Source organism: Chelmon rostratus, chromosome 11 (assembly GCF_017976325.1).
Source record: "Chelmon rostratus isolate fCheRos1 chromosome 11, fCheRos1.pri, whole genome shotgun sequence".
NCBI classification, from domain to species: Eukaryota; Metazoa; Chordata; class Actinopteri; order Chaetodontiformes; family Chaetodontidae; genus Chelmon; species Chelmon rostratus.
The window spans coordinates 17152972-17170190 of record NC_055668.1 but is presented as its reverse complement, the minus strand read 5'-3'; the positions used below and the strand labels follow the sequence as shown (position 1 = coordinate 17170190).

The window sequence follows — 17219 nt, the reverse complement described above, 5'->3', positions numbered from 1 at the left end:
GGGTCCTCTATTGGCTCCTCATGCACCCCCACTCCCACACTCTGGAGCACAGGATAGACATTCGCACTGAACCAGAGCACAGGCATGCGCATTCCAGCCCTCAGATTGACACTACAATGCACGTTCTGCTTGAGGACTGTGGGAACGACAGACAAGGCCTGTAAAAACGTTGTCAGCTCTACACTCTCACTCGGCTCTGTAAACCCAGTGACGCTTCCCTGCGGTTGAAAAAGGCTGCTTCAATCATAAACAGCCACCCTCTCACAACTGACAACCTGAATGATCCAGATATCTTGGAACCACTCACTCCTAATTGGGTTGGGTTGTTGGAGGAAGGAGTAGCTCCACAACATCATGATGGCAAACACCTAAGAGAAACATTCAACCAGGTGGCATAATGATGCTGTAATCCCTGTTGCTAGTCCTTAAATATGAGACTGCAGTGAAACAAGAGCTCGCAATGGATTATTGCTGCCAAATGAATAATTTCCATTCGAGAAATAAATGAAGAGCTACTAAAATCAACAGACAGCACTGTGGTATAAATAAAAAGAAAAACAGACCTTTAATGTAGAAATTTCTTTCATTTTAAGCTAAAAGCTTCTGTAGCTAGAAGCTAAATGATGAGACGACCCTGAGTCTGAACTGTTACGTTCTTCTGGAATCTGGCAGGGCAAAGGCAGTGAAGACTGACTCATTAATAAATCAATATATCAGTTTAAAGCAGATGAAATACACATCTGCAGCAAATGAGGAAACAATAAGACACTTGAAATCACAAATAGATAGACTTTAATAATGAACTATTCTGTAATATTTATGAACAATCACAGTCAGATGACAGAGGGAACCTCGTTCATGCCAATAAATCAGGACACATCACTGCCCACAGAGATTATCTGTTAAATAAACATTTAGCAGAATCAGAAAGCCCTGAAGTGAAAATTTAAAAAATAAAATCTCCTCAGAGAGCATTAGAGATGTCCGCTGGCTTATCTCTGTGAACAGACTCCCCGTTCGAGCTGTTGTCTCATGGAGTTGTTATGTGACAGAAAAAAAAATCCCATTATTTACTTTTATGAACATGAAACACAGCAGCACCTTCTCATGGACTGTTACAGAGCTCAGATGGTCTGGACTACGATGCAAAGCCACGGTCTGGTCTTTGACTTGAACTACAACTCAGTCATGTACAGACTCTTGGAAGAAAAGATGCCTTCCCAGAAAAGGGCATTATTTCAACTGGTCATTGGCATTGTATGTACTTGACTGTGGAAAACCAGAAGTTCTATGATCTTCCAACAGGCTGTAATGAGCATCAAACAGGTGCTGACTGACCTCAGACGGAGGAAAACCTTGGATACAGCACAGAACCTGCCATGGCACATATTCGACCTTTGATCTGAGAGAAATCTTCACACACTGAATTTGGAGATTAAATAACTGACTATTGATTATTCTGCACTTCAGCAAACTCAATTATTATTTTTATTCTTAACATTATTGTGTGTTGTTTTTTCTGCATGTAAATTTTGCCTTTGAATCTTCAGCACTTTAGTAACTCTATAGATTTATCTATTGTATTTTTGGTATATTCTGCCTTGCATCTTTTTGTAATTATATTGAATAAATAAAGTTTCGATCAAAAGGCAAAGGCAGTGAGGTTAGTCAAAATTCAGAAAGGGTCACACACAAACAACACTGGAATCATGAGAAAACACTGGATAACAACACACATGGGAAGAAGGTTATCTGGCAAGAGGGAAAGGGGAAAGACAAAGGGTATATATAGGGAGGAGCAGGTGAACAGTCGGGCACAGGTGCAACACACCAGGCTGATTAGGAAGGGTTGGAAACTTGACAGGAACTCCAGGAATGAACAGAAATCTACCAAAATAAAACAGGAAGTGAATCACATAACACAAACTTGAATTCCCAGAGCAATAAATATATATATTTACAACCTGTGTGTGTTATTAGTTTTTACGGAAAAAATACAGTGAGACTTTCTTCTCTCGTCTCTGACGTGCTGGTCCCAGTGGTTACTGATTTGTAGACACAGTCTATATGCCACTGTGATCACTGTGACTAAAGTGTGGCCTTGATGTCTGAAATCCATTGTTGTCCACAGCCTTAAGTCTTTGGCTATATATTCACCGATGCATCTTGATATTTCAAACTTTCTCTGGTTGCAAGTTTCAGTTAGTCATTATTTAATAATTAATGGGACAGGAGATATTTTTCGATACAAAAGGTCAGATCATAGTACCATCACCACATGATTCTCACCACAGCCTTCTCAGTAATAATAACATGAAAACATTATCCAGATGTGTGGATTAATTAATTTATAGGAATGTAACAGTGTATTTTAAGGGTTTCATGTGTTCATTCACAGCCATTCACACTCATATCCCTTCAGGGGTAACTCCACAGGAAGGCGCTGTCGTCCAACACACTGGCCAGTTTATGGTTGAAGGGCTGGTGAAATTCCCTGAGGAGGTCTCTGGTGGCTGGAAGCATAGGACCTAGTTCCCTGTCCTTCATCCCCCGGTTGTTTTCCACACGCTGTTTCATCACGTCTTCCTCCAGCTCCACTGACAGAGGACCTGCAGGGAGGAGGGGAGGTGGGAGTCCAGTTCAATACAAAAGTCAAGACTTGAGGGAGAAACAACCAGATGAATACAGGACACAGCCAGGAATATATTGGCTGTTTTAGACTATTATTGTAAAGATTTTAATGTAGAAATTGTATGTTGCTGTAGCTTTTTGGATGCTTACTTAGACCCAGAAAATCAAAAGCTTTCTGTAATGTCGCTCTCTTGTCGGCTGCATAGTCCTCCAGTCGTAGAACTAGAATCTGGTCCCGATGGAAAACTGTCAGCCAGTCCAGTAAGAAGACAACGTACAACCCCACATGTAGCCTCAGCTGTGGCAAAAAAAATAAAAATAAAATAAAATTCAAGTCAACATTACAAATGTCCTGAGGTGAGAATATTTTGTCAAAGTAAACAGCAGACGTACAGGTGTTGGACAAAAAAATGCAAACAATGTATGGAAATCCAAAGTTTTTTTTTGTTTAAATTGTCCACCAATAAAGTGAAATATGCAATGCAAAATACCTGGACACATTTTCGGTTTTGTTCTATGAACAATATAGCAAGCCTCAGTCTTTAACCATCATTTTCCCCGTTATGCACGTTACAGTAACTTCATCACAACATCATGTCAGGTAGGTAGGCTCTCAGGGAAACAAGGGTAGAACCCAAACGCAGACACGAGGGGGAGCTGGTTCAAATTAACAAGTTTAAGGTAACCAAAATGCAAAAGTCACGAGACTATGAATAACACTCACAAGGGTAGATGGGCAGAAGACAGGGAAAAAAGACAACACAGGGAAACACTGAATAAACACATCCATAAAACGTGGCATGACTCATGGAAAAACAACAGTGAACAAACACTTACTAGAAACATGGTGTGGCTAAAGACCAAGTCAGATCACAAGAAACACATACATGGAGGATGTCATGGAAACAGACTACACCAGAGGATGCAGGAAGAACATTTACAAGATTCGTGGCAAGACTAGGAAAACATACACAAGGAACGTGGCTTGGCTAGAGATGTAAACAACACTAAAGAAGCAATCTCATGAACTTGGCATGGATTGGGAACAAGGACAATACAAAAACACTCTCAAGAGGCATGGCATGGCAAACAAACACCGGCAACACTCAAGACGCTGGAAGGGAAGACACAGACTTAAATACACAAGGGAAGACAACTAATGACACACAGGTGAAACCAATCAGACAATAACAAAGGCGGGAAAACACAGGAAGTAAAGGAAAAGAAGAAACATATCATGACACAACAGACACTGTTCCAGTTATACATTGGGCTCTGCAATCAACACTTTGATATGTGAGCTTTCAAAGCAACAACTACACAACAGACCAAAATATTTGTCTCCAAATTGCAGGTGAATCAATCAATGAAAACATTGTTCAGTGTGTAGTGAACAGGTGCAAGAACTTCAGAACTGATACACACAGAAACAAACTGTCGGCTCATGAGTGGTATAAAAACACTGTTTGATGTGCAGGGATGTTTCAGCATGCTGCAGGTCAGACCAGTGAATTTGTAGCTGTAACAACAATAACAGTTTTGTGACTTTAAGGTCTGTGTACTTCATGGAGTCATTGTTTAAAGGCATACTGTGCAGGATTCTGATTGTAAACATTCAAACTTGGCCCCTCTTCCCCAGCTCACCACCACCAGAAGTACACATCCCCTTCTGCTCATCCCCAACCACAGCTGCCACAGAATAGTGAACATAAGGCAGCAAGTCGAGAGCGGTGTACCTGACTACCTGCAGGAATTTGAATGAGGAGATATATTGCAAACATTTTCTCACTTGGGTGGCATGAAAATATCGTAATTAAAATGTCTAATAATGTGTCAGGTGACAGACAGCAGGCAACAAGCCGACAGCAACATTAGCTACTTGTTTTTGTGTCCAGACAGGAGAATTTAGGGCAGCCTACCAAACATCAGAGACAGACAACACAGATCACAATGTTGCCCTGGTCACCACGTTTCTTATAAAGTCCTGACCTCACCTACATGCTCTTATTGGCTGGGGGCTACACACCCACCGCCCAAAGGTTGCAGCCAAAAGATGACCTTATAACAGCAAAATGATAACAAAACAAGAAAATACAGGCAGAGGGCAGGGTCTCTGCAGATACACTGCCACACACTTCTAGTGGGTCAGAAGTAGTGATTGAGAGAAATTACTGTTGTGTCTCTTCATTGCTTTTAGGAAAACCCTGCATAGTATACTTTGACTGTCTGCTGACTGAATGGTAAAATGAACAGTGAAATATATTTAATCCAGATTCACTGACACCATGTGGCCTCAGGAGGGCAGCACAGTACAACACCACCCACTGAAACTTAACACTGTGCTGTTATTCTCAAGCAGAGCTTCATCTTCATCTCATCCAGAGCAGAAGAGTAAACAGAAACAATATAATGGTTCACTGAATGATTTTTGTTAGATTTGAGACAGATTCTGTCTTAGTTCTCAATGGTTTCAGGTCCAGCTGATTGTCACGTTTTACTGTCCTGAATCTCTCAGGATAACAGTGCTGTCATCTACATGTTGAGAATAGAGGTGACAACCGACTCATAACTGAGCTCATAACTCGGCTCAGTCCTGTGGGAGCACTGGCTGATGGAAAATATGCTGAAGGGTCTGAGGTGACATTGGGCACCTAGTTGGTCATGTTTGTCCCTGCACAGAACAAGACGCACAACAGTGCAGAAATATTCATTTACAACCACTTGTAGGACAGGTGCAAATTCCCAGAGAGGAAGGAAATTATGTGTTTGTCATTGTGTATAACTAAATAGATTTCTAAAAGTTGTAATTATTCGTATATATATATTGATATTCAGACAGTTAAAAGTGGGAACATTTAATTTCTTCTCACTGGCATGGCTTTGAGGAGGATTCTGTTGTAGACACAGGAACCAAGTGACCGCCGAGACAGACAGGACTGAAACAACTGTACAGACTTCATGGCCCTCTGATGGAAGTCCTTTACTGACTCTTTGTCCGTCCTAAAATACAGGTAGTCAGAATAAAGCCTGGGAACAGAGAGAAACAGAGGTGTAAGCCACTTGGAACTATAAGCACATTTTGTTGGACGTATAATAGGAGATATTAATTAAAACAAATCCGTGAAATCTGTGTCTTTTCAGGCTGATGGGTGGGTGCATTTCTCCACAGTACCTCTCTACTGGATCTCTCAGGATGATAATGAGTTTGGCACCAGGCTGCAGTGTGTGGATGAAGTCCTGGGTCAGAAAAACAGGTTCTGCCTCCTTCCGGGCTCCGTTGTCCCACATAGTGGATGGACTGGCTTCAAATGTCAAGACATTGATCATCTCAGTGCCACCTTCTGTAACAACAGTGTGTAGGAGTTAGGAGGATCTACTGGCAGAAATGTAATTGAATAATCAGAGATAGAGGGCCTTTCACTTTTAACATAGCAGGACGGGGAGGCAAAAGTATTCATTTGGTTGCAATCTGCATCCTCCCTGCTAGATGCGACTAAACCCTCCACACTGGACCTTTAAAATGCAGGGAATAGTGCACACTCTCAGGCATAATAATGTAGAGTTAAAGTTGAGTGTAAAGTTGAGTTTTACTACAGTTTGCATGATATGATGCAAACACTCTCCTCGTCTAGGAACATTATGCCCTCCTGACCTTCACTTGAACAGATCTGTGACAGAGCAGTTGCAACTATTAAAATTTTAACCATCTGAACCCCATGTTTTCAGCTATGTTTTCATGAAATAATGGCCAAACTTACAACATTTATCATCGGCAGAAATTATCATAACAAAAATTATCTTCGTATCATCAAATTTTCAGCAGTTTCTGAATGAACATTCTACTGACGCTTTCATCAGTAAAACTAACCAAATCTAACGTTAAAATGGTGATAATTCATCAACATCACTTTGTTCAACATGTCTCATTTAAAATTTGTCCCACAAAAAAAGTGTTTGTACTAACCACATCCTGTAAAAACATTCAATTCTGCACTCCTCAGGACAACTGAGAAGCCTTGAATGGTTATACTGAGACGAACAGTCAAGTGACAGCAATTCAGCTCAAAGTAGACTGAACTGAAGGAGGTGGAGATGAGGAGAGATTGTTTGTAGAGGCTGTAAAAGGCAAATATTTCACCATGTATAGCATTTTAAATGATGATGCAGCTTGCGGAAACTCTTTACTTCTTGCCAAGATTGTTCTGTTTCCATAGAGATGTTGAAGTTTATCAGCCAGGTCCTGCTGAGCAGTGGTATGATGATGATGTAGGAAGAACTCCGCTGATACAAGCTTGAGTTGAAGAGACCTTTATTAACAAGCAGTATCAGATCAGATGCCGGCCATCCGAGAGAGCTTCAGGGTCAGATCAGAAGACTCTGCCCTTAACATACAGACAACACAATATATAGCATGACTGTTTATCTAACTCCACCCATACCTTTCCCTAGCTTAAAGACCAGATCATGCTCTGGGCATTGTCCCACTGAGGAATGTTCTCCTTTGTGACAATCTATGTCTACATCTAAAGTTAATAGTCCTAATAGCCCCCTAAACATTACTACCTCTGGTTTATCTTTTCCTTATCTGACCCTACGTGACCTCTCATACCACAACTAAAAGTGGTCTCCATTCCAGACATCAGTTTACCCCTGATCATGCTTGAGCTGACCATATACCTCAATGTACAACGTAAAAAAGGAGCCAGCAGTGAGTAAAAGTGTGACAAAAGCAAAAAACACCCAGAAGTACTTGTGATTCAGGAGGCTAAAATGAAGAGAAATGAAATCTAAACAGAAGTGAGTTTCACCTTTTTGACCCAAGCCAAGTAAGGAGAGCCGTTTTATTCTTATGAATTATTCTTCCCATTATTCTCTCATTCTTCTTCTTCTGTCATTTTCAGAGAATAAAATCTACAAAACCAAGTTGTTTTGTGTTGCCTTTAAACATCCAATGCCACGTTGTTGTGGTTTGTATTTCCGGTGCACTTATTTTGCAAGGTCCACTTCCTGTGTTGTGTTTGTGGCTAACTTTCTCTGTCTCTGGAGGCACCCTTCCCCCTGCGGCGTCGAGGAGTGATTGGAAACACCTGAAATCACTTCCGCAATCAAGACGCCTATTTCTAGGCTGCTGAGACGCTCCTCGACGCCGGAGAAAACACCGTCATATCGTGGTACCAGTCGGCTCTAACCTGCTTGTGGTAATATTGTGATCTCTCAGTGTTGTGTATTTCATGTGGAGTAATTTTGGTCTCCTCTCTTTTTGTTTTTCAGTGCTTCTCGTGCCCGCACAGCCCAGCACTCTCTGGACCTCCTTTTTTGAGTTTTGTTTGTGGATCTCCTGCCTCGTGTTCTTACTTTGACTGTTTGTTGAGAAATAAATCACTGTTAACCTTCTCCGTTTCCGCTCCTGGGTCTCTCTGCACCCTACACGTCACTCCAAAAATGTTTTTTCTTTCGTTCATTGTGAATTGTGTGTTCTTGATACCTCAAGTGGAGTTGCCTTCTTTAACACTAAATCTAGAGTTGTATCTCAGCACCACTGTAGTGCTCCTGAGGCCAAAGCCACTTGTGGAAAATCCATTGAGAATGAGGGAAAGAAGGAAGACAGAAGGAAGGAAAGGGAGACAAAAACAACTGCAACTTAAATCTTTTGACACGAACAATACCAAGTCTTACCCACCCCCACACACCAACACTTTCACATGCGTTCACCTGTTACAAACTGGGTTTTGTGGTGGTCTCCAGATGAGCTTCTATTCATTTCTTCTTGGATGTGTTGGGCAGCCACGTCAAACAGATCCAAGTAATTTTCCACACGAAAAATGTCCTTGAGGCCATCTCTGGAATGGAAATAACCTGCATGTACAAGTACACCAAAACATCATTCATTATTTACTCTTTTATACACTTCTTCACCAGAAAATGCATTTCATGGATTGTATAAACTTTGAATCAGGTTGAGCTTGCAGACTAGCAATTTATCTCAACAACTGGACATTTGCATACTGATACACTGAAATTTATTGTGCTCTTTTGATTTCATTTGCATTGTGAATTCTGAGTCAGAGAATCATGTTGCAAATTCATCTAGTCGTATGTAGTTTAAGAAAACATGATTTTTGTTTCAAGGAACATCCAAAGAATATCTGATTAGGACAAAATCTGAACTCACTTTGGACACAGTGATAAAATCAGTGGAAGGTCAACAGGAAAGTTCAAGTTTAAATCATCAGCTGTTTGCTGATTTCACATTTACAAAACCTGAGACCAGTGGAAATGGGGGACGACAAGAAATCCACGATCTGGAAGACCCTGCAGCACTGTCTGGAGTCATCACTTCCCAATCAATATAATGATTTATGACTGTCAAATTATTCGAATGTTATGAGAGGCAAATAAATTGGGGTGGATTTCAGTGAGCCTACAATTCAGTTAAGGGGTAATAGGTTCATAAACTGATGACTCCATTGTTTTTTTTGTTGTTTATTATACACAATAGTACTCATTAATTCTGTTTATTTCGGTCCTGTAAGATACATAGTTTATTTCCCAGAGGAGTACGAGTCACGAAGAGGCGAAATGTTTGCAAGAAAGTTTCTCACATAAAGCAGATCTTCACATCACAGTTACTACTAAATTAAGAATGAAACGAATGTTTATTTTGCACATTATCCATTAATCTGCCTTGTTTTTTCAATGAATCGGTCAATAACACACAAGAAAACTTACGAAAATGCCCAATGCAATATCCTAGAGCACAAGGTGACATCAACAAATGTCTTGATTCGTCTGACCTACAGTCTATACCCAAAAATATTCAGTTTACTATATTGACATTTACTGTATCAGGAAATAGCCCTAATGATAAAGTATAACAGACCTAGGAAGACCACGTCGCCCGGATTGGCGTTACCGGGGCCCCACCCTGGAGCCAGGCCTGGGGTCGGGGCTCGCAGGCGAGCGCCTGGTGGCCGGGCCTTTGCCCACGGGGCCCGGCCGGGCACAGCCCGAAGGAGCGACGTGGGCCCGCCCTCCAGTAGGCCCATCACCCGCAGGAGGGATCAGAAGGGGCCGATGCGTTGGGATTTGGGTGGCAGTCGTGGGCGGGGGCCCCGACGGCCCAATCCCTGGACTCAGAATCTGGCAATGGGGACATGGAATGTCACCTCGCTGGGGGGGAAGGAGCCCGAGCTAGTGCGGGAGGTTGAGCGGTACCGGCTAGAGATAGTCGGGCTCACCTCCACGCACAGTCTGGGTTCTGGAACCCAACTCCTTGAGAGAGGCTGGACTCTCTTCTACTCTGGAGTTGCCCGCGGTGAGAGGCGGCGGGCTGGTGTGGGCTTGCTCATAGCTCCCCACCTTAGCCGCCATGTGTTGGAGTTTTCCCCGGTGAACGAGAGGGTTGCTGCCCTACGCCTTCGGGTTGGGGACAGGTGCCTCACTGTTGTTTCGGCCTACGGGCCGAACAGCAGTGTAGAGTACCCACCCTTCTTGGAGTCCCTGGGAGGGGCGCTGGAAAGTGCTCCGACTGGGGACTCCATTGTTTTACTGGGGGACTTCAATGCTCACGTGGGCAGCGACAGTGTTACCTGGAGAGGCGTGATTGGGAGGAACGGCCTCCCCGATCTGAACCCGAGCGGTGTTCTGTTATTGGACTTCTGTGCTAGTCACAGTTTGTCCATAACGAACACCATGTTCAAGCATAAGGGTGTCCATCAGTGCACGTGGCACCAGGACACCCTAGGCCGGAGGTCGATGATCGACTTTGTAGTCGTGTCATCTGACCTTCGGCCGTATGTCTTGGACACTCGGGTGAAGAGAGGGGCTGAGCTGTCAACTGATCACCACCTGGTGGTGAGTTGGATCCGCTGGCGGAGGAGAAAGCTGGACAGACTTGGCAGGCCCAAACGGGTAGTGAGGGTCTGTTGGGAACGTCTGGCGGAACCATCTGTCAGAGGGGTTTTCAACTCACACCTCCGGGAGAACTTGGACCAGATACCGAGGGAGGTTGGAGACATTGAGTCCGAATGGACCATGTTCTCCACCTCCATTGTTGATGCAGCTGTTCGGAGCTGTGGCCGTAAGGTCTCTGGTGCCTGTCGTGGCGGAAACCCCCGAACCCGGTGGTGGACACCAGAAGTAAGGGATGCCGTCAAGCTGAAGAAGGAGTCCTATCGAGCCTGGTTGGTTCGTGGGACTCCTGAGGCAGCTGACGGGTACCGGCAGGCCAAGCGTGCTGCAGCCCGGGCAGTTGTGGAAGCAAAAACTCGGGTATGGGAAAAGTTCGGGGAGGCCATGGAGGAGGATTATCGGTCGGCCTCAAGGATATTCTGGCAAACCGTCCGGCGCCTCAGAAGGGGGAAGCAGTACCCTGCCAATACTGTTTACAGTGGAGGCGGGGAGCTGTTGACTTCGACTGGGGATATTGTCGGGCGGTGGAAAGAGTACTTTGAGGATCTCCTCAATCCCATTGCCACGCCTTCCGTAGAGGGAGCAGGGGCTGGGGACCCAGAGGCTGGCTCATCCATTACTCAGGCTGAGGTTACCGAGGTAGTTCAGAAGCTCCTCGGTGCCAAGGCACCGGGGGTGGATGAGATCCGCCCTGAGTACCTCAAGTCTCTGGATGTTGTGGGGCTGTCTTGGCTGACACGCCTCTGCAACATCGCGTGGCAGTTGGGGACAGTACCCTTGGACTGGCAGACCGGGGTGGTGGTCGCTTTATTTAAGAAGGGGGACTGGAGGGTGTGCTCCAACTATAGGGGGATCACACTTCTCAGCCTCCCTGGTAAAGTCTATTCCAGGGTGCTGGAGAGGAGAATTCGGCCGATAGTCGAACCTCGGATTCAGGAGGAACAATGCGGTTTTCGTCCTGGTCGTGGAACACTGGACCAGCTCTACACCCTCCGCAGGGTGCTTGAGGGTTCATGGGAGTTTGCCCAACCAGTCCACATGTGTTTTGTGGATTTGGAGAAGGCATTCGACCGTGTCCCTCGTGGCATTCTGTGGGAGGTGCTTCGGGAGTATGGAGTCCGGGGCCCTTTACTACGGGCCGTCCGGTCTCTGTATGACCGGAGTAGGAGCTTGGTTCGCATTGCCGGCAGTAAGTCAGACCTGTTTCCAGTGCAAGTTGGACTCCGGCAGGGCTGCCCTTTGTCACCGGTTCTGTTCATTATTTTTATGGACAGAATTTCTAGGCGCAGCCAAGGGCCGGAGGGAGTCTGGTTTGGGGACCACAGGATCTCATCTCTGCTTTTTGCGGATGATGTTGTCCTGTTGGCTTCTTCAAACCAGGACCTCCAGCATGTGTTGGGGCGGTTTGCAGCCGAGTGCGAAGCGGCTGGGACGAGAATCAGCACCTCCAAGTCCGAGGCCATGGTTCTCGACCGGAAAAGGGTGGTTTGCCCCCTCCGGGTTGGAGGAGAGCTCCTGCCTCAATTGGAGGAGTTTAAGTATCTTGGGGTCTTGTTCACGAGTGAGGGAAGGATGGAACGTGAGATTGACAGGCGGATCGGTGCGGCGGCTGCAGTAATGCGGTCGTTGTACCGGTCCGTCGTGGTGAAGAAGGAGCTGAGCCAAAAGGCAAAGCTCTCGATTTACCGGTCAATCTACGTTCCCACCCTCACCTATGGTCATGAACTTTGGGTCATGACCGAAAGAACAAGATCTCAGATACAAGCGGCTGAAATGAGTTTCCTCCGCAGGGTGGCAGGGCGCTCCTTTAGAGATAGGGTGAGGAGCTCTGTCACTCGGGAGGAGCTCAGAGTAGAGCCGCTGCTCCTCCACGTCGAGAGGAGCCAGCTGAGGTGGCTCGGGCATCTTTACCGGATGCCTCCTGGACGCCTTCCTGGGAGGGTGTTCCGGGCATGTCCCACCGGGAAGAGGCCCCGGGGAAGACCCAGGACACGCTGGAGGGACTATGTCACTCGGCTGGCCTGGGAACGCCTCGGGGTCCTCCCGGAAGAGCTGGAGGACGTGTCTGGGGAGAGGGAAGTCTGGGCATCCCTGCTTAGACTGCTGCCCCCGCGACCCGGCCTCGGATAGCGGAAGATAATGGATGGATGGATGTATCAGGAAAAGATGGAAATTCTCACCTTTGAGAGCTTTAAACCATAAAACATTTGCAATTGTTTTAAGTTCTTGTTTGAAGGACTACTGATTGAACCTCTAATCTAAATTAGTGGATTCTCTGCCATCTTTTTTTTCTTTTGGATGAATTCAATCCTCAGTTCTAGCCACCTTTTAATCCATGAGCTGCACAAACTTTAATCAGAACATTTAGAAACACCATCCTCTCCTTACCGGGACGTGGCCAAGTCCACCAGTGTGGTTCCTTTATGATGCTGGACTGGACCTCTGGATGCATTCGCAGCCTGGAGTACAGATCAGTTGTGCCACACTTTGGTTGGCCAATGATGTAGAAGTACGGCAAGCAACGCAAACGAAACAGTTTGCCGTCTCTGTGTTGTAAGTGCTTGTGGAAGTTTGGCCTCATTTTGTCACATAAAGTCTCTCTGGTTGGTGAGCCAGAACAATAGTGGTTATTCCTGTATGGATCAGTGCTGCGTTCACTGGAGATCTCCTCATACCAGCAAGGGCTCTTGACACCAGGCAGGAAATGACGAGGAATTACAGAGAACAACTGCAGAGAGGAACAAAACAATATTAGACATGACAGAGGGTGGACAAAATGAGAGCTATACTATCAAATACAGTGTAAGCCCTTTACTAAATCACGATTGGAGGAGGATGTTATGTTCCATTCTTGTCCCAGTTCGGTTTTTCTCAGAACATTGTATACAAGTGGTTGCAAGTTCATCAAAACATCCATATTTTAGGGCCACATGACATGATTTTGCAGCTTTGCTACTGATGTATCATCACCTTCGGTATATGGCCACTGTTAGTTGCTGTGAATTGCATTATTTTGCTTTGATATTCACGTGTCTAACACTGACACATGACAATAATTGTTATTCAACTTAATGACTTACTGAAACCTCTGTAACTATGATTTTCAGTGTACGTGTCAGAGCTGTTCTTGCTTTATGCCATAAACAAGGCAAAATTATGTAGGATAACACTGTGCAGCAAAAATTAATTTCACCATTTTCCACAGACTTACGTACATGAGAGTCCCTTTCAATGACATCCTTTTCATCGGGCACCTTCCTGGGTGTGTATTCCAGTTTGGAGTTAATGATCTCCACCAGCTGTTTCATGTCTATTAAATTGTTTTTAGAGGAAACTTCAGCTGCTGCTGCTGTGTTTGACTGGACGACACCAGGCCTGACCTGATTGGGTGAGGTGGTGAAGGGAAGTCTTTTCTTGTCCGACGTCAGGTTGTAGGAAGCAATGATGAGAAGCGTCAGTGTCAAGACCACCAGGAAGCAAACCACTCTGGCTTTTGAAAAAAACCTCACCAGGCGAGTCGACAACAACATTACCCACTTATGAGGCAGAGTTTCAGACATGTTTGTTTGCCAAAAGTAAAAGAAACATAGAAGCACCATAAACATGTACAAAAAGGATCAGGCCTTCTGCGTTTCCATAGAAAATCTTGCCATAGTCCCTCAGTGAGTGTTTTTTGTTGCGTTATCTTTGTTCATGTCCGTGTCTCTGTTCATGTCTGTGTTATCCCTTGGTTTGTCTGTGTTCATGTCCGTGCGGTGTTCCCTGGGAGTTTTCCTTTTATTGTAATTTCTATAGTCTAGTTTTATCGTTTTGTTACTGCTTGTTACCCATTTTCAGTTCTTTGTTTGTTATTTTGTCTTGTTTTTATTTCATAGTAGCGCTATTTTCCTCTGTTTTCAGGAGTGTTTTTCTGGCAATTTTTTGTTTGCCAGAGCCGTCGCCGCCAGTGCCAGAGCTGTCACCGCCGCCTGAGCTGTTGCTGCCGCCGCCGCCTGTGCCCGAGCTGCCGCTGTTGCCGCCACCAGTGCCAGAGCTGCCGCTGCCAGAGCCAGGGCCCCTGCTGCCATCGCCACCAGTGCCAGATCCGCCATCACCCTAGTTTCCCCTTAGATCCACTCCTTCCTGACAGCTAAAACATGGCACACAGTAGTATTTCAGTCATCTCCAAGAAAAGTGGGATGGACATTTTAAATAGTCTCTGGGGTGTCAGGATGTGAATTTCAGTCTAGACCCCCTTCTATACCACAAGTCACCTCTTCACAATTTGAGGTCAGCTGCAGAGTGTGTGAGGTCTGCTGGATGGAGATCCCTTACTTTATGATGAGAGCTACGTATACAGCACATGCAAAGACTCTACTAAAGCTCTACTGACACTTTCAAGGTCAGATAAATCGTTATTTTGTCATTCAATGAAATAATGAAGTATCAGTCGACAGAGATGGACACTTAATATCGCAGAGGTCAACACTGAATGCTGCTCTGACATCTACAGTCATTAATTGTTCACCAAAGACATTGACGAATGGTGCTGCTTTGATCCTAATTCCTATTCCTTACCTTTGTCTTATACTGCAAACAATACTTTCCATATTTTAATGTTGTTTTTTTATTCTGTTTGATGAAGTGGAAAGCCCGTTCTAGCTTTGTTGTTTTCAAAAGCACATCAATGAATACAACTGTTACTCTGACCTAATTGTCTTACTGCCTTTGCCTTTGCATTTCCACAAACTGGAGAGCAAACAGCAATGGATATTGACTGAGATGAAAACCCATCATCAAAATCAGGCTGATTCAAAGTAAAAACCTGCACTCATCATTGCATTAGATGCCTTTGTTGTTCTAATGACACAAAATGTTAACATGACTGATCTGGTATCAAAGCCTGAATGAGACGTTTCTCATGTTGTTGGTGTAATGTGTCCGGTTGTTTCGAATGTGACTTGGTCAGATTATCTGAAATCTTCACGATCTGAGGCTACGCAACTACGAGCATAGTACCATCTTTCATGTGTTGTGTTTCTATCTCCTGTATTACTCTACAGTCTCCGAGGCTACAATAACTCAGACTGGCTGCTTTTCTATACTGAAAGAAAGAAAGTAGTTAGAAAGTGGAAGACTGACTGACATATCCATCCACAGAGCCATGCTGCCAGCGTGGCTGAAAACCTTACACAAATATAACAATAAGACAAATTCCCATATGTGCACACACACGTCTGTTTCTTTTCACCTCTACAGTGATTTCAAGCAACCTAACAATGATAATTTTGGTCAGACAGTTTTTCAGTCTATTAAACACCAAGTCACAAATCATAGCAATTGGATGTTTTAATGGATATTGATGGTCCCCAGACAATTATTCCTATTCAGTTTGTCAGGCCAAAGTTTTCCACTTCTGGGAAAGAAATTTCGAAAGTAAATGTGCAGGTCACCGTGGAAATTAGACAGCACAGCTATGCTTGAAAACAATGACTTTTTTCCCATTTTCAAGACTTTCATCATCATTATGGCAAAATATTGACTTTGCAAAAGGTATTCCATGAAATAATGTGCAGACTGGAAGGGAATTTGTTAAATCTGTGTGACTGGGTAAAACCATTTGATTTTATTCACAGACTGTTTTTATTGCTAACGACTTGCATGCTCTTTACACTACGCTATTCTGCCTCCCTGTCTTGCACCACCTAATTTATCCCTCTCTATTTACTCCTCAGGACAAAATGATGCCAGTCAGCCTCAGCTCATTCTATGCTGCCAACACCAAGACACCAACTAAACAGCAAATGAAAATCAACATACTCACAGAGGTTTTCCACAGACAAAATGCTACATGATGTCTGCATGATTCCAGTTCTGGTTGGCATCAACGTTATGAAAGAAAGATGATCCAATGCTCCCACACTATCAGACATACTGTCACCTCCCCTGAAACAGGTTTTAATCGTGCCTTAATTTCCTGTTCTTCATGTGTGAACACACCCTGTCCCTGTACAGTATGTTCTGTGACTGAGACTTGGATGAAATCCATCTCTGAGAAATGAGAGGCACCAATCAGACAAAAAGAAATAAAACATTCAAAAATTAACAAAGGAAGTATTAACTGAAGAAGTATGTTTTTGGTCCAGCTGGGAACTGCCTTGAAGGCACTTTTTTCAGGAATGATGAAGAAGATTTCCAAGTAGGCAGGAAAAAGCTCAATCAGCGATACAGCTAAGAATTTGTTATTCAACAAGCATTCAGAGAGAAGTTATGAAGCTGGTCAAAAATACAGTCGAAAAAGATGCTGAAGGACTTTGGAACTTGGCAGACTTCATCAATACTTGCCTGCTAGCTGTGCCTCGAGTGAGGGCCCTGGAAATATTATAGGACTGTGAAAAAAATCAAAGACTGATATAAATCCTGCTTGACTGGGCAGCTTCCAGATACAACCGCCATGTTTCAAAGGAAGGTCAGTAAAGACATTCCCAGTGTCAAGAGGTGAGTCGTGAACTGCTTGTGGACATTTGGCCAGTGACCTCTGTAAAACACATCTACCTTCCTACTGCACTGACGAAGAACTGGATACCCACGAACCATGAACACACACCTACCTGTGAAACAGCCAAACACTGGAGTCACCAATTACAGATGAAGTCTCACTGCTCCTCTGTTGTGAAGCAGGTCTCTTTTTTCGTGAA

The 17219-nt window shown here is 44.3% G+C and overlaps 1 protein-coding gene across 1 annotated transcript; it reads right to left on the bottom strand.

Annotated features, from left to right (window-relative positions):
• Positions 1-786: 786 nt before the first annotated feature.
• Positions 787-14253, bottom strand: LOC121614106 (carbohydrate sulfotransferase 15-like). The gene is made up of 7 exons (XM_041947885.1): positions 13758-14253; positions 12931-13270; positions 8344-8487; positions 5804-5972; positions 5502-5658; positions 2782-2929; positions 787-2609 (listed from the first exon to the last, which is right to left on the bottom strand). The coding sequence occupies exons 1-7, from the start codon at positions 14145-14147 to the stop codon at positions 2419-2421; spliced, it is 1539 nt and encodes a 512-aa protein (XP_041803819.1). The 5' UTR covers positions 14148-14253; the 3' UTR covers positions 787-2418.
• Positions 14254-17219: the final 2966 nt, after the last annotated feature.

Bases quoted from the DNA above. Each gene is read 5' to 3' on its own strand.
- LOC121614106 (XM_041947885.1), bottom strand. From the start codon at position 14,147: ATGTTTATGGTGCTTCTATGTTTCTTTTACTTTTGGCAAACAAACATG. The intron at 13,271-13,757 runs GTACGTAAGTCT...TCCTCTCTGCAG, and splicing joins TCATTGAAAGGGACTCTCAT to TTGTTCTCTGTAATTCCTCG. The intron at 5,659-5,803 runs GTACTGTGGAGA...CTCTGTTCCCAG, and splicing joins CTGAGAGATCCAGTAGAGAG to GCTTTATTCTGACTACCTGT.